Source organism: Mytilus trossulus, chromosome 1 (genome assembly GCF_036588685.1).
Source record: "Mytilus trossulus isolate FHL-02 chromosome 1, PNRI_Mtr1.1.1.hap1, whole genome shotgun sequence".
NCBI lineage: Eukaryota > Metazoa > Mollusca > Bivalvia > Mytilida > Mytilidae > Mytilus > Mytilus trossulus.
In genome coordinates, this window is record NC_086373.1 from 36739909 (window position 1) to 36756424 (window position 16516).

The following is a 16516-nucleotide window of genomic DNA, read 5'->3' on the forward strand; positions in this document are numbered from 1 at the left end:
GAGCGGGCCCCCTCTTAGGTCAGTCAGCGGGCTCCCCCTTAGGAAAAGTTCTGGATCCGCCACTGTAGAACTTAGTCCAGAGGAAAGTTAAAACATTGCTTTAACTGTACCTTATTAAAATTGAACATGTTGAATATATATATATCCAATTTAAGCTGTAATCCATGATCACAAATTGAATGCTATGTTTACAATTGTTGAAAGCCATGTGCTTTTTTTGCGGGGAAAATGGGGACCCCTTAACAGGAATCAGTTACATTTCATTGTTATTTATAGACAGTAAAAATAATTATTTTGACTAACTGCTAAGATTTAATTACCGTATTCATGAAAAATTTTCTTCGGGTGAAACTGTTTATACTTTAATTATCTACATCTGCCACAGTATTTTCTATCCAATATACAAGGAACATTAGCTACAAATTGGTCATTGTACTTTCAAATTATATACATTTTACAGACCTAAGAGGTATTGGGTGAAAGTAACGTATATCATGTATATTCATCATTTAACACCATTTGAATGCATTTAAATAAGTTGGTACGAGTTAGCAATGGTACGAGTTTGCATTGGTACAAGTTTTTTTTAGTGGTACAAGTTTACAATGGTACAGGATAACTATAATTCGATAAAACACAATAAGCACATGGCTCAAACACTTGTAACGGGGATTGGCTATTCTTTAAGTTGAGTGACTATTCAGATTGTTACATTTTGCATGTGCAGTTGAATTAGTTTAGAGAATAATACTATCCAGCTATACCAGGGTTACAGGCCAAAAATGCTGGAAACGCACGCATGTTCATGCTTTTTTGCGGCAGTATTCTTGGATCTAATTTTTTCCTCTTTGATCTTTTCAATTTTGGCCAAATCTCATGCATTTGTTTAATGAAAATTTGGCAGAACTGCTATACATGTGTCAATGAAAACTATGGCAATCGTATCCCTCAGAGCATTCTGCTCTTTGATTATTAAAAGGTACTAAATTTGATAAATAATAGAATTTTCTTAAGATTTTGTGAATGATAATTATTGGTATACAAATACAAATTCTTTATAAGTTACATAGAACACTTTTCTGATAAAAAAAAAAAAAAAAAAAAAATGTAACAATTTTGCATGAATTTTCATTTTTAGATAGCAATCAAAACAAAACTTTATTGCTTAGAAGCATGTTGTATCATCTGATTATATGATGTTGAATCTAATTTTGAATGCATTAAATCATTAAAAGAGCTCATTTGTAAATGATATTGTATGTTCTGTTTTTAGGTGTATCTAATGTCTAACAGAATAGAATATCAACATACATTTTTAGACTACATCCAGACAGGGTAAGACCAAAATGTACAGTAATTTACTGTGACTTGACTGTAAGTGTTGCTCTCCACCTATCACAGTTTGCTTTATCAAACCAAACTGTTCAAGTGGTTAGACATTTTAGCAATCTGCTGTAGAAATGCACAGTCTAGTGCCAGGTGATAGAATAAGTTATATTAACAATTCTATTAGACTTTAACTTGGACATTTTTGTCGAGCCTGCAACTTTTGTTGCAGAAAGCTCGACATAGGGATAGTGATCCGGCCGCGGCGGCTACGGCGGCGGTGGCGTTAGCTCACTTCCTAAAAGCTTTATATTTTAGAAGGTGGAAGACTTGGATGCTTCATACTTTGTATATAGATGCTTCATGTTACGAAGTTTCTGTCAGTCACATGTCCAATGTCCTTGACCTCATTTTCATGGTTCAGTGACCACTTGAAAAAAAAGTTCAGATTTTTTGTAATGTTGAATTCTCTCTTATTATAAGTAATAGGATAACTATATTTGATATGTGCGTACCTTGCAAGGTCCTCATGTCTGTCAGACAGTTTTCACTTGACCTCGACCTCATTTCATGGATCAGTGATCAAGGTTAAGTTTTGGTGGTCAAGTCCATATCTCAGATACTATAAGCAATAGGGCTTGTATATTTAGTGTATGGAAGGACTGTAAGGTGTACATGTCCAACTGGCAGGTGCCATCTGACCTTGACCTCATTTTCATGGTTCAGTGGTTATAGTTAAGTTTTTGTGTTTTGATGTGTTTTTCTCATACTAAATGCAACAGGTGTACTATATTTTTTGTATGGAATGATTGTAAGGTGTACATGTCTAGTGGGCAGATGTCATGTGACCTTGACCTCATTTTCATGGTTCAGTGGTCAAAGTTAAGTTTTTGAGTTTTGGTCTTTTTATCTAATACTATATGCCATAGGTCAACTTTATTTGGTGTATGGAAATATTTTATGATCTTTATGTCAGTTGAGCAGGTTTTATTTGAACGTGACCTCATTTTCACGGTTCATTGCACAGTGTTAAATTTTTGTGTTTTGGTCTATTTTTCTTCAACTATAAGTAATAGGTCAACTATATATGTTGTATAGAAGCATTGTTAGCTGTACATGTCTGCCTGGCATGGTTCATCTGACCTTGACCTCATTTTCAAGGTTCATTGGTCTTTGTTTAGTTATCTTGATTAATGTTAAGATTATGTGACATTTGTAATAAAGCTTTATACTTAGGACTATCAACATAATATACTAGTCAACAAAAAAAATGATACAAGACTTTTTTTCAAATTAAAGATAAAGTTTTCCGTGTATAAGACCAATATTGAGGGTAGTAATACTTTATTATTATGGAAATATAAATCCGTTTAAACAAAATTGTTTTTTGCTTTCGTGACGTTTTTTGGTAATTTTTTTTTTTACAAAATTTACATAAAACGACAATTTGAAAAACAGAGGTTCCAACTAATGATGCCAGCCTTTCATTTAAAGGTAAAGACAATGTTTGCCATCAATTTTTTTTAAAAATCATACAGTTTCTTCGTTTATTTGTTAAGCAAAGTTTGGCCCCACGAGTAATCGTTAAAATGTATACATACATTATCAAAGGATTTACCATAGACAGTATGTGTAAAGTGATATTCAAAAAGCGGTCACAATCTTAAAACTAATCCGAAAGGTTCCAAATTTACTGTGTGTTGTTTTCATATCTAAACCATTGATTAGAGACAAAAAAACAAAAAATAAATTTAGCATTTTTTGAGATTTGAAAAAAACACATTTTCCCCAATAATTAAAAAAAAAACAATATTTCAACCCATTAGTTACAACATGAAACACAATTTGATTAGCATATTGGATATTTTTAAACGCATTTGAAATTTTATTTAGTACTTAGAAAATTACGTGTCGATTTTTTATTCAACTTTCCGCAAAACTAATGAGCACCCTATAATTGTTGACACGGAATTTAGATACTATCCGACAAGTTTTGATTTTCATTATCACATGTGCATACATTGCAAATAAAAGCTTTTTAAAATAGTGTATCTCATTTTGTTTTATATTAAATACTTTTTGATAAATTTTATTTCAAAGTCATCGTTTCTTTTGTTGACTAGTATATCAATGATTAGTAAAGAAGGCGAGACATTTCAGCGTGTGCACTCTTGTTTTTACATATAGCATTTTTATATGATAGGTAGTAATTTTTGAATTTCTAAAGAAATGTCCAAATTTAAGTCTGAATTATTTTTTTCTAAAATGGCCTCTATCAATGCATGCTTCAAAGCGTTTTTTAAATTAATTTTAAAATACTTGGTGAAATATATACATTTAGCTTAAATATATGTTCTCTTGAAGTTTTAAAATGAGATAAGATCATTATTTTTTTCTTCGATTATCTCCAACGGAAACATATTATAAGCAATGTATTGAAAATTACATATGAGCCACCCCTCCCCCCGATTTTTTTTTTTTTTTATAGAAAAATCATACTACTGTTATTGTCTTTGTCTAAGACAACTTAAAGCAGTTATCTCTTGATGTTTCTTTTGGGGTAAGGCTTGGGCTCATATCTAAAAACTTGTAGTAGTGACAAGATTTAACACTGAGGCTTATTTTGCAGTTTTGCACCAGGTGCAAGAAGTTTGAATCTCTAGATCCAATCCAAGTATGTAAAACAAAATTCAGTATACTTATTTGGATGGCATCATGGAAAGTTTTGATTTATATTTTTACCTCGAATAACATTAAATATCATGCCTATTACATAATGTATGTTTAGTTTTCCTCATAAGAAATTTTAGTTTTGATAATGTTATGTTCTCTTTTAGCAGCACACAAATGAATTTCACTGTAGCTATAGATTTTACTGCATCCAATGGAAACCCTAGTAATCCATCATCACTACATTATCTTAACCCTTACGGTTCTCCTAATCAGTATTCTGCTGCAATCATGGCTGTAGGGGAGATAATTCAAGACTATGACAGGTATTTACTTTAAAGTTGTATCAGAATATTTGGGAAAGGGAAACAAATGAGATTTTGTTTAGAGTGATGCATATTACTGATTTTGGATAACATACATAATAATAATCACAAAGTAAAGATTTGCCCTTCTATTGTCACTGTCCATAAAGTCTGAAAATTTATTAATAGTACATTTAGTATTATTTCACAATAACCTCAGACCTTTATTAAAAGTTTAAAACCAAATTCATTATTTTTACTTTTAATAAATAAATTTGGTGTATTTACTGTCTTCTGATTGGTTAAAATAATTGGCTTTATTTTCAATGTTATCAATTTTTATGGCGACACGCCAACTCTAACGTTGTGTATTCATACGCAAACATCTGTGTACGTTGTTATTGGTATTAATATATATCTTTGAGCTATATTTTTGAAAGAAATTTATTTCTAATGAATGGCAATAGTTTATTTTGAATTTATTGAACCATAAAATTAATTTTTGACTCTTCACATTTAACATAATCCACTTCACGGATTATTCAATGTGAAGAGTCAAAAATTAATTTTATGGTTCAATAAATTTTGACTCTTCACATTTAACATAATCCACTTCACGGATTATTCAATGTGAAGAGTCAAAAATTAATTTTATGGTTCAATAAATTCAAAATAAATGACAGCCATTCATTAAATGTTGTAATATTGATACTAATGTTTCAGTTGCTTTTATGAAATAAGACATGAAAATCAAAAGTAGACACTTGTTCTTATTTTTCTTCATTGATGATTGAAAGACAACTACAATACTTTGATTATTGTCATATAGATCCTTGGAGAAAAAAAAACATGATTTAAAATATCTATTTCTTCAACTAGTTACTTTTTGTTGACATTTATTGATTTCATAAAAAAATGCAATTTCAAACTTTATACATGCAGAAGTAATATTGTTTATTTACATTTCCCATATATGGATAGTCTTGATTATCAAATAACAATTTGCTTTCAGTGATAAATTGTTTCCTGCCTTAGGATTTGGTGCTAGAATGAGTGATAACAATGTTTATCATGACTTTGCTTTGGTAAGATTTATGTAGTGTACATATATTATAAAACTGCAAAAAAAAAGTAAAACAACAAAACACTGAACCAAGAGGAAAACCCAATTTGGAAATTCCATAATCAAACAGCAAAACCAAAAGCTCAAAATATATCAAAGTAATGGATAACAACTGTCATATTACAAATCGACCCAGTACAAGCATTTACTGTAAATCAACTTATTTTCGCATGTACTTTATTTCGCGTTTTACCCTTTCTTGACCACTTCACGGCTATTTAATTTCGTGATTATCTGATTTACTTGATGAAGTTTATCAAGGAAAGATCAAAGATTGACATATTCACGTTATTTTTCTACTCGCGAAAGTAGGGAAAATAAATCACTCGCAAATATAAGTTGGTTTACAATCTCTCAATTATATATTTGATCATCTTTTTGTGTTAAGGTGGTACCTAACACTACAGGTAGATTACTCTGTAAAATCTGCAGAACGTTTTAATGACGTTTTGTTTTAAAGTTAATATAAAGCTTTTCAATGATCAAAATAAGTTATGGTCAAACTGCTATATAACCAGTGTAATTTTTCTGATTAAACGGTTGGTTCAAATTTTTTGAAATTTTGAAATTTTTGTCAAACGGTCAAAGTAAATACTTTGTCAAAATTTAAAAAAAAATTAAACGAGCCAAATTCATTTTAGTTCAAGTGTTGGGTACTACCTTAAGTCATTTTTGTTAAAGGATACCAAATGGAAGTTTTTCATACTTAGGATGCATGTAGTTGTTTCTTATAAAGCATTGCTTTATAGTTTGTGTAGTACTGTCCTGTAACTAATACTGCTGGAAATCCTTCTATTATACTTAAAAATGTTAATGGGACCAAAATCACAGTGATTAGAGATGTGGCATAGAATTAATACAATTACAAATAAATCTTATCTAGACTGCATTAGGGACACTAAAAAAAATGAAATCCAAGGATGTATAAATACTTGGTTAGCTATATGACCAAACGAGACCAAAATGAATATCCCAAACCTTTTATAAAACAAGAAGATATGGTATGATTGCCAATGAGATGACTCTCCACATGGGACCAAAATGACACAGCAATTAACATCTATAGGTCACTGTATGGCCTTCAACAATGAGCAAAGCTCATACCACATAGTCAGCTATAAAAGGACAAATTTACTAGAGGGAGTTAAAACCTTATTTAAATTATCAAGGGAAATGTATGTTATAAATCAAGTCAGTAACATAGCATAGACTACTGCTTGGATGATTATCTCTTGAACTAATAGTATATATACTGGCAGTGGAATACACTATACATTTCATGCATCCAAAGCACATCTTTATTTTTGCTTTTAACCTATTGGTATGCACGTTTATACATCTACCATTATTGTTGTCAAAGATCTGCAGAAATAAATGCACTCATTATGTTGTAAATTTACAGTCAAATGTTTTAAATTTGAAATGTGTTTTATCACCATATGTTTCATTATAGATATTAATTCTTTGTTTTGTTATTTTTCAGAATTTTAATCCTAATGATCCACAGTGTCAGGGTATCAAGGGAGTTTTAGATGCTTATTATCATTCATTAAAAAATGTACAATTATATGGACCAACAAATTTTTCTCCTGTCATAAATAGGGTTGCAGGGTAAGTAATTTATGTAACATTTTTTTGCAGGGTAAGTAATTTATGTATGATAATTTTTTTGTCGTAATAAGATATGCACTGAAGGTGTATATCAAAAATTAATAGAAAGAATAAACATTATTGCTTTGATCTATTTTAAAGCCAGTTAATTTGAGAATTGGCTACAGCAAAAACAGTTTGTATAAAAGTTATCATATATTGTAACAATATAACTTGAAAAAGCATTATGAAGAGACTAGAAAGAAATCTGAAATGTTCAAATTTTAAAAATAAGTTATGAAAATAAACAATTGGATCACTGCACTTGTTATTTTGCTAAATTACAACAGTACATCAACTAAATTATGAGTTGTCTCCCCATTATAAATTGTTTGTGTGGCAAAATGACCAAAAAAATACACATTTTAGCAAAAATAAACAAATTTCAGGATCAGTTTGGTTAGATTAACATGTGACATCAAAAATATATTTGTGTATTTTTCTGTGTACATTTTTTAAGCAAAGATCAGTGAAGGTTGTGTTATATTTCTTTTCAATATTTTTGATGAAATATTCCAAATGGAAAATAAAATTTGTTGATAAGCATAGTGGAAATTTATTGTTAATGTTTTTCAGTTAAATATGCATTTGTGAGTAAAAATAACAGCTCATGTAATTAAAAATTCATGAATATATGCAGCTTATACTAAAATAAAAGTGCATAGCAGTTATTGTGTCAATTTGTCCATTTGTTTATTTACTATTTGTTTGTATTTTGTTTGTTTGTTTGTTTGTTGTAAAGAAGTGTATCTTAATGCATTTTGCATCTATAATACCTTCTTAATAAGTGATTCCTTTACAATCAGTGAATCATTAGTTCGATTTTGCATATTAAACTTTGATTTTATTATATTAATTTGGATATTTTTGAAGAGGCATTAGCTTTTGATTTCAAGAACACTTATTTGACCAGACTTCTCACATATGAATCATTCTCCCCTGCTTAAATCATTGCTGAGGATATGGAAATACCAGAGCTTCATCCATCCCTCTGTCTGTTAATCTGTCCATCCAGTCTTGTATATGCGCTCACACATGTATAATTCTGGCCAGATATTCATGAAACTTATATCATAGGTTTATATCAGCAATGTCTTTGATGAATTTGAAAATCAGTGCCTATCAATGGTTTTTTTAAAGTTGTGCCCCTTAAAAGGAGTAGGTCCGGTAAGGTCCGATTTTGGCCTCAAATTTCAGGTTCATCTGACGAAAGATTTTGACCACTTTTTAAACACTTTTAGTGTCTATTTCATTTGATTCAAGTAGTTTATGTGAAAGATTATATCTGATTTAGTCATAAAAAACGATCCAATTCAAGCTCAAATATGAAAAATCTACCAAATTTACCGAAAAATGTCACTTTTCAGATGGTTTTTGTCAAAAATGAAAGTGGCCGCATCCGTGTTCATCCACAACCTTTATATATGTTATGTATTATCATCAAATACAACTTACATTTCAATAATAAGGATGAACACGAATGCAGCCACTTTCGTTTTACACGCAAACCGTCTAAAATTTAACTAAAATGCTAGAATTGTGGAGATTTCAGTAATTTAGCCTGACTTAATGGTGCTACTATCCGATATATGTGCATTGTATTGTCAAAAACATATTTATGTAGCAGAAGCATTCTTCATTCCAATAAATAACTAGAAGTTTACTTTGTAACAATTTTGTAAAACTAATATATTTTAGGGCCAAAAAGGGGTCTTAATTACTCCTTTTTGATTATATGGAAAATTGCCTTATGAGCACTTTAATAAATACAACTTTTGCCAAATTTTTATGAAACTTTACTTATATCAAAGTCTTCATAGGTTCATATCAGCAATGTACTAAAATTCATAAATCAGTGCTGATCAATTATTTTTTTTAAAGAGTTATGCCCCTTGAAAATATTGATTATATGGAAAATTAATGTTATCGCTCTCATGTCTTCAATTATTGTCAGAATATTATGAAACTTATATCATAGGTTCATATCTGCAATGTCTTTGACTCTTTTAAAAATAAGTTCTGATCAAATATTTTTAATGAGTTAAGACCTTTGAAATAAAAATTATAATTGAAATCACATCACATTTGCTCTAAAGCTTTTTATTTGTCTTGAGACATTAAACATGTTACTTGTAATAAAAAAAGATTAAAGAAAAAAAGAAAAAAATCTATTTTTAGCTTATGCTATTGTACCTTGGATAGATGAAATATGAGCAATGCAGAGGACATATGAACTCTGTTCTTTTATAATTATATATTACATATCAAAATGAATATTCCAATAACAAAAAGTCCAAAAGAAACAATTAAACAATGCATAGACTTGTTATAATGTATCAGTGCATGCATATCTTAAACTCACTGTATGATTATTCATCAAGATTTACTTGGAAAACTTGTTACACTAATAAAACCTAATATAAACATTAATATAAAAGTAAACAAACAAAAGGGCAATTGTACAATGACGATTGTATAGATCTGTTTGATGTCATGCTATAGATTAAAATATATTTTGATCATTGTTTTACCTGTTTAAGAACATTTGTTTGTGGGATTACTCAACAGAATGGTAATTTCAGGTGTTTCCTTTGTTTCACTTTGCTATGCTGACATTCATTTTTTTAATGAACCACATACTAAATTGAACCAAACTTACTGCTAATACTGAAAAAAATTTCTATATTCCGTTTTAAAGTTTAAATACACAAAAATCATTTCTGATTAAATGGTTGTCAAAGAAACTCTCTGAGATCACGATCCTTTTATTATAATTTTAGGGGCTTCCCATATCAAACGCTATCTTTTTGCCATTCATACTCATGAAGGGGCATTTTGTATCCATATTTCCTTTTTTACCAGATTTTTGATAAAATATTCAAAAGATCTTAAATATATATGACTTATCTCATAGATTTTCAGTGCTTCCCAAAGCAAAAGAAGTATCTATCCTATCTATAAAATGGATTAGTCATATTCCAAACTGCCCAACCCAAACTGGACTAATGAGATCTTCACAGACTTTTGAAATTAATTTGTTTTTTTATTTTTCAGCTTTGCTGCTGCACAACAAGACGGGTCAAATTATCATGTACTTTTAATCATAACAGATGGAGTTATCACGGACATGGAACAAACTAAAAATGCCATTGTACAAGTAAGTCATATCTAAAACCGCTAGGAACGCTAGTTTCCTGCTAGAGGTTTGCGATGTGTCTAGATACCCCTGCTTCTACCACTAATAAAATTGGCTTACATGATATATTGCTATCTGGCCATTATCAGTGTTTATCACCAACAGTCAAGCTAGAAAATGTTTAACCCCTCCACATTTTGTGTCTGTACCAAGTCAGTCTATTCAGACCTGTTTTCTCAGAGGGGTCTTTTGTTGATGCTTGATGTGGTCTGTTGTACCTTCCAATATTAGAATTAAATGTATCACCATTCAGTATTGTCAATATATTACAAATATCTTGGATATTCATACTACAACAACATAAATTGATTTATTCAAATAAAGACTTGTCCATTGAAATCCCAATTTTGAGGTTTATTTTACTAAAAGTTAGTTCATGTTGACATGTAAAATAAGGCACAAAATACCAAAAGATAATCATACTCGAGGAGATGAAGAAACAACAGAAAACACCATGACCAAAAGGAAATGATGAAAAGACCAACAACAAAACACCACTCAGGAAGCTAATGGCTAGTCAACCACCCCCCAAAAAAATAATTAAATTTTTGTTTATGAAAAATAAATAAATAAGCATTCTATTGTCACCTTTTCTCATAAGTTACTTACAAAAATAAATTATAAAAAATCTTTTTTTTTTATACGCCTGTCAAAATTTTGATGGGACGTATTATGGTATACAAATGTCCAGTGTCCGTCCGTCCGTTCGTTCATCCGTCTGTCTGTCTGTCTGTCCGTCCGTCCGTCCGTCTATCCGGCGTAAACATGTCGCACTGTAACTTGAGAACGACTTATCCAAATTTCATGAAACTTAATATAGTTGTTTCTTATGATGGTCAAATGATTTGTATACTTTTTGGTGAAAGTAAGATTAAAACTTTTTGAGTTACGGCACTTTGTAACTAAAACAGGGGTGTGTTTTTTTTTTCACATGTCGCACCGTATCTTAAAAACGATTCTTGATTATGGCTTAAAACTTTAAACACTTCTTAGTTATATTAATCTTAATATCTGTATACTTTTTGGTGATGATTCAAAATTTTATTTTTGAGTTATTGATTATTTTGTAAAAAGGGGGAGGTTTTTTTTACATGTCGCACCATATCTCAAAAACGATTTATGATTATTGCTTAAAACTTTACACATGTCTTTGTTATATTAATCTAAAGATCTATATACTTTTTGGTGATGATTCAAAATTTTATTTTAGTGATATTTAGTTTTAAAAAAAAAAACAGGGTTGGGGGTTTCACATGTCCCGCCGTGTCTCAAAAACAATATATGGTTATTGCTGAAAACTTTCTCAGAAACTATTTATGATTATTGCATTAAACTTCCACACAAGACGTCGGGCCTATCATGCGCTCATGGCGCAGCTGTTTATTTTATTATAAGCTATAGATTGAACAAATTCTGTAAGGATATTATTTTAATCTGCAGCCTCCCTTGTAGGCAATGAAACAGAATCATAACCAATCTGAAGTGCAGTGAATACAGAGTTATCATATGTAGTAACTTTTATTTTTAAATGAGGACTTATATAATATACATTGTTTATCTATTTATTTTTCAGGCATCTAGATTACCTATGTCTATTATAATTGTTGGTGTTGGAGATGCAGATTTTGAAGGTAAATATATTCAAAGTTCTATAAGAAAAGTATTTAAAAATTATTGAAGGTTAAATTATTGGTGAATATTTCTTTACAAGGGATTATATTCATTTAGCTGTGCAATCCAAATATGCTGACAACTACATTTCATTCAGCAAGGATGTGTATAGTAAGACTTTCATTCAGTATGATAAGTTTTATATCACATAACTGAGAGGGTGATAGTTCAATTTTTTAAACTCTCATCCCTTTAGATAATAAACTATCATAATACAAATATAAAAATGAAGATGCAAAATTTTATGCATAGACTATTTTGAAGCTAGCTTTGGAAAAAATATGACTTTGAATAAATGATTTTTTTGAGTCCTTAGAAAATGTAACTTTTATTAAAATACACCTTGCAAACCTTTTTTCAATTTAGTATTTACCCTGAAAGAACCATAAATGTTCTGTATTCTGTATCCAAACTGAGGAGTTTTCCTTTTATGTATTATAGCTATGAATATATTGGATGGTGATGATGTAAGAGTGTCATCCAATGGACAGTATGCTGATAGAGATATTGTACAGGTAAATATAATAATAAATAGGTAAACAAGTAGTTTCTCACAAGTCATTAGCCATAACATATTGTGAATAAAATTTATGTATGGAAAAACTTACTATATTTGAAATGAAATATACAAGACAAGGTTTTAAATTCATCTCATCATATTGATTTATTTAAATAAAAGAACAAGGAAATTTTATGACAAGCACCCCATTAAAAAGATGGTGAGTTTGAATTACTTAATAAAATTGAGAATGGAAATGAGGAATATGTCAAAGAGACAACAACCCTACCAAAGAGCAGATAACAACCCAAGGTAAGAAGGTAAGTATTTATTCAATGACATGTATTTCAATAGAATTGAATATGGAATGTGCCAAAGAGACCACAACCCAACCACAGATTCCTTTTGTCAAGTATTTTTCTGTTAGTGCTTTTAATAATATTTTTCTTTCTTTCTTTTAGTTTGTTCCTTTCCGAGACTTTATTAGAAATGGTACCAGTATGCTCACAAGTCAGGCTGCTCTTGCTAAAGAAGTTTTGGCTGAAATTCCTGATCAGTTTTTGCAGTACATGAAGAAAAAAGGTGTCAAACCAAGACCTAGAACAACAGCTCCACCTATGTAAACATTTTCAAATTAATAGACTTAATGTGTTCATCATTTTCCCCGACTTTATGATATGAAACCAACATATTCAGTACAAGAAATTGTAACTGTTCTTGAACAATGGATTGGGCACAAATGAAACATTTTAGAATTGGGTACTCCTAGTCAGGCTGCTCTCTGTTATACTTTAATTAATTATTCAATATTATTTGACTAATGCAATGATACATCAAAAGGTTGGAACAGATTTACTACAGCTACATGTGAAAAAAAGTTTTTAAATGCTAAAATATTAATGTACGGTAATTCTAGTTTAGTGTTGCTGTTTAAATTTGCTGTTATTAATTGTTGATAATTCTACTCTCCTGACAAAGCTATGAGACAACACCTCTATGCAGTTGTAAATCTCTTTTTTGTGGGGTTCTTAATAGAGGGTGTAAAGTGTAAACCCCTTTTTTTGTAAAAAGAACTACATTTTTTTGTAGGGGGGAGGGGGGAGGGGGGAAGTTATAAAAAAAAAATTGTTTACCTTTTTATGACAAAAACATCCACCCTTTAGTAGGACCCTGGATCCTACGGTTTAATGAAATTGTATAATTCTTCAAATTAGTATAAATTATCTGAAATATATTTTTAAAGGGGCTGGCAATGATTTTTTTAATTATTGAAATTTGTCAGACTCCTAAGGCCCTGGCATGTAGTGTGTCCTTATTGAAATATAAATAAAAAAAGTGTTTTGCTCTTACTTCTCTGTAATCTTTTATTATTTGATGTGCAATGTATTTTACGGTGGTCAGTCTGATTAATGCCTTGATATTTATATAATCAATTGTGTATATATTTTACTACTAAAATGTGCATTATAATATTTTACTATATTTATTAGATATTATTGTTTTTACATACACAAGAATGTTGTGAAATCAATAACCTTTGGCAGATGAAACATGTATAAATACTTTCACTTGTTGTATTCAAACAATTGGAATTATTTAAAAAGGATAATATATAAGAGAGAGTTCACAGAATAATTAGAACATAAAGGTTAAAATAAATATTTACAAATAAGAAACTGCTTTGATTGAGGAATCTATCTCTCTTTTATAGTTTTGTTTTTATATTAGGATGTTATATCAGATTACCATATTAAATCAGAAATGTGTCACATGACATCTTTTATCTACATAAAAAAATCTGTAAATGGTTTAGCAAGATAATTGATTATTTTTTAATAATTGGGCTGTTCTTGCTGACTTTTTAAATCAGTTTAAAGTAAAATGTTATTATCTTCCAAAGTTAATGTGGTAATGTGCCTGAAAGACAAACAAAGCTTTAGATTTATTTGGGGATCTTCAATCATTAGCATTTTTAAGATTCAGTATTTTAAAACAAGTAAAAAAAAGGAGTATTCACATTTTCATACTTGCAAATGCTAAATAATAAATTTAAAACAACATTTCCTTAAACCTAATACAATGTACCACATGTTCTCCTTCAATTGCCCAACCTCTAATGCCCACAACTAGTATTAGTAAGATCAAAGTTACAAAAAAAGTAAACACATATTTTGATTCTGCAAAACTACGGGTAATCTTTCAAATGTTTTGTTTTTTCTTCATTTACACACAAACCATATGCTTCTTAATCGGGTACAGGGTTTCATTTAATGAATAAGTCTTCCAACTGGGTTAGCTCATTCAATCAGTATACGTAGGATATGGGCTATTTCAAAAAAAATGATGCCTTTCCTTTAAACCTTTGTCAGTCTCTTGTATGATACTATATCTGTAATGTTTTTAGGTCAGATAATGTATTATGATTAGTTGGTCCTAACTACCAAAGATAATAGCAGTATGTGCTCTGTTTAAAAAATATTGTCCAAAATTGTACCTCAAAATGTCAGGAGTGTAACGCTTTTAGTGTGACATTTAGAAGAAAGCATGTGCATTCATTGATGATATAGAATAAATAAGGGCAGATACAATACCAAACAATATCTTTCATCCAACTATTATATCTTGACTATGATTTCTTGTTTAATTCTTCCATATATTTACATTTTTATGAGCCTCATAAGGTAAGTCAAATAAGTTTGTGTTAAAAAAAAAATGTTAGTAAAAGTCAATATGCTGCCAGAAAATGTCTTTGTAGGTGAAATAACATGTTTCTGTACATCTTGCACAGTTTATTTTTTTTGGTAAGTATCATAGCTTGGCACAGGTGCATCCAGTTGACCCTGAAGTTCTACTACTGGAATATTATGGTTACAATAAGAGGACTACCCAGGTCTGTCAGGAGTGTAACAACTGGGTTAAGATGTATTTTTTTTAGAAACAATGTTGTTATAGTTGTTGTTTTTTCTTGAATTTCAGTGAACATTACCTGTTACAGTTTATCAGTAACAAACATGCCATTATTATGGCCTTCATTGCTTTTGTATGCTCAATACTTCAATGTCAGGAGTGTAACACAAAAAAATGCCTTATTTCAATCTTATTAGCAAAGGTAAGTTATTGGAAGAAAAACAAGCTGACAATTATTATAAAATGACATTACTACACCTCAGCTTAACACAGAATACAAGTCTACATCATTACTTTTGAAATTTTTGAACTAAAATTGCAATTGAACTAGCTTGTTTAAATGTGTTACAGTCCTGACATACAAGTATTGAGCATAAACAAGCAATAAAGGCCATAATAATGGCATGTTTGTTACTGAAAATATGCAACAGATGGTGTTCACACTCAAATTCCAGAAAGGAAAACCAATAATAACAACATTGTTTCTATAAAAAATAACATGAATGTTACACTTAAACATTTTAAAGCGTTACACTCCTGACATTTTTGGGTACATTTTTGGACAATTTTTAATATACAGAGCACATACTGCTACCATCTTTGGTAGAACGAACAAACTTATCATAATACATTATCTGACATAAAAACAGCATATATATAGTATCAAACAAGAGACTGAACAAGGTTTAAAGGAAAGCCATCTTTTTTTTTGAATAGACAATTAGCAAAATTTGTAAATATGTAAGAAGTATATAATTTTTTTTAACCTGTTCTTAATTTGCACTCAAATAATATGTGAAATATAAAGACTCTACATGATTTCAGGTCAGTTTCAGGTTAAAATATTGTAGCAATAAATTATGGTCAGGAGTGTAACGTTACACTCCTGACAAGTTTCTGATGTAGCTTATCTATAACAAAATTCAACATGATTCTTAATTAAAATAATTGTAACATCTTTACAATGTTATGAGAAAGCTGATCTGTCTTGTAAAATTGATTTTTCTGCACACTATTCACCAAAGATTCTTAAAAATTAAAGTGTAATTCTCATTAAACATGTTAAAAGTTTGCTCTTTGCTCAGAAATTTAAAAAATATGTAATCAAATATCTAATAAATTTATTTATTTGTGAGATTGTAAATTTAAAATAGATATCATTACTGATT

At 29.8% G+C, this 16516-nt stretch overlaps 1 protein-coding gene across 2 annotated transcripts in view; it reads left to right on the plus strand.

Moving 5' to 3' along the window:
- Window positions 1–14279, plus strand: part of LOC134723272 (copine-8-like) — a 30278-nt gene extending 15999 nt beyond the window's left edge. Inside the window, exons 13-20 of one of the 2 annotated variants that reach the window (XM_063586894.1) lie at window positions 1274–1335; window positions 4164–4322; window positions 5314–5386; window positions 6908–7035; window positions 10129–10231; window positions 11844–11901; window positions 12383–12456; window positions 12902–14279. In XM_063586894.1, the coding sequence (XP_063442964.1) occupies window positions 1274–1335; window positions 4164–4322; window positions 5314–5386; window positions 6908–7035; window positions 10129–10231; window positions 11844–11901; window positions 12383–12456; window positions 12902–13063 (819 nt within the window). In that variant the 3' untranslated portion in view covers window positions 13064–14279. The remainder of the gene's footprint in view (window positions 1–1273; window positions 1336–4163; window positions 4323–5313; window positions 5387–6907; window positions 7036–10128; window positions 10232–11843; window positions 11902–12382; window positions 12457–12901) is intronic. The other variant, XM_063586901.1, reaches the window with a different exon arrangement.
- The last annotated feature ends 2237 nt before the right edge of the window (window positions 14280–16516 follow it).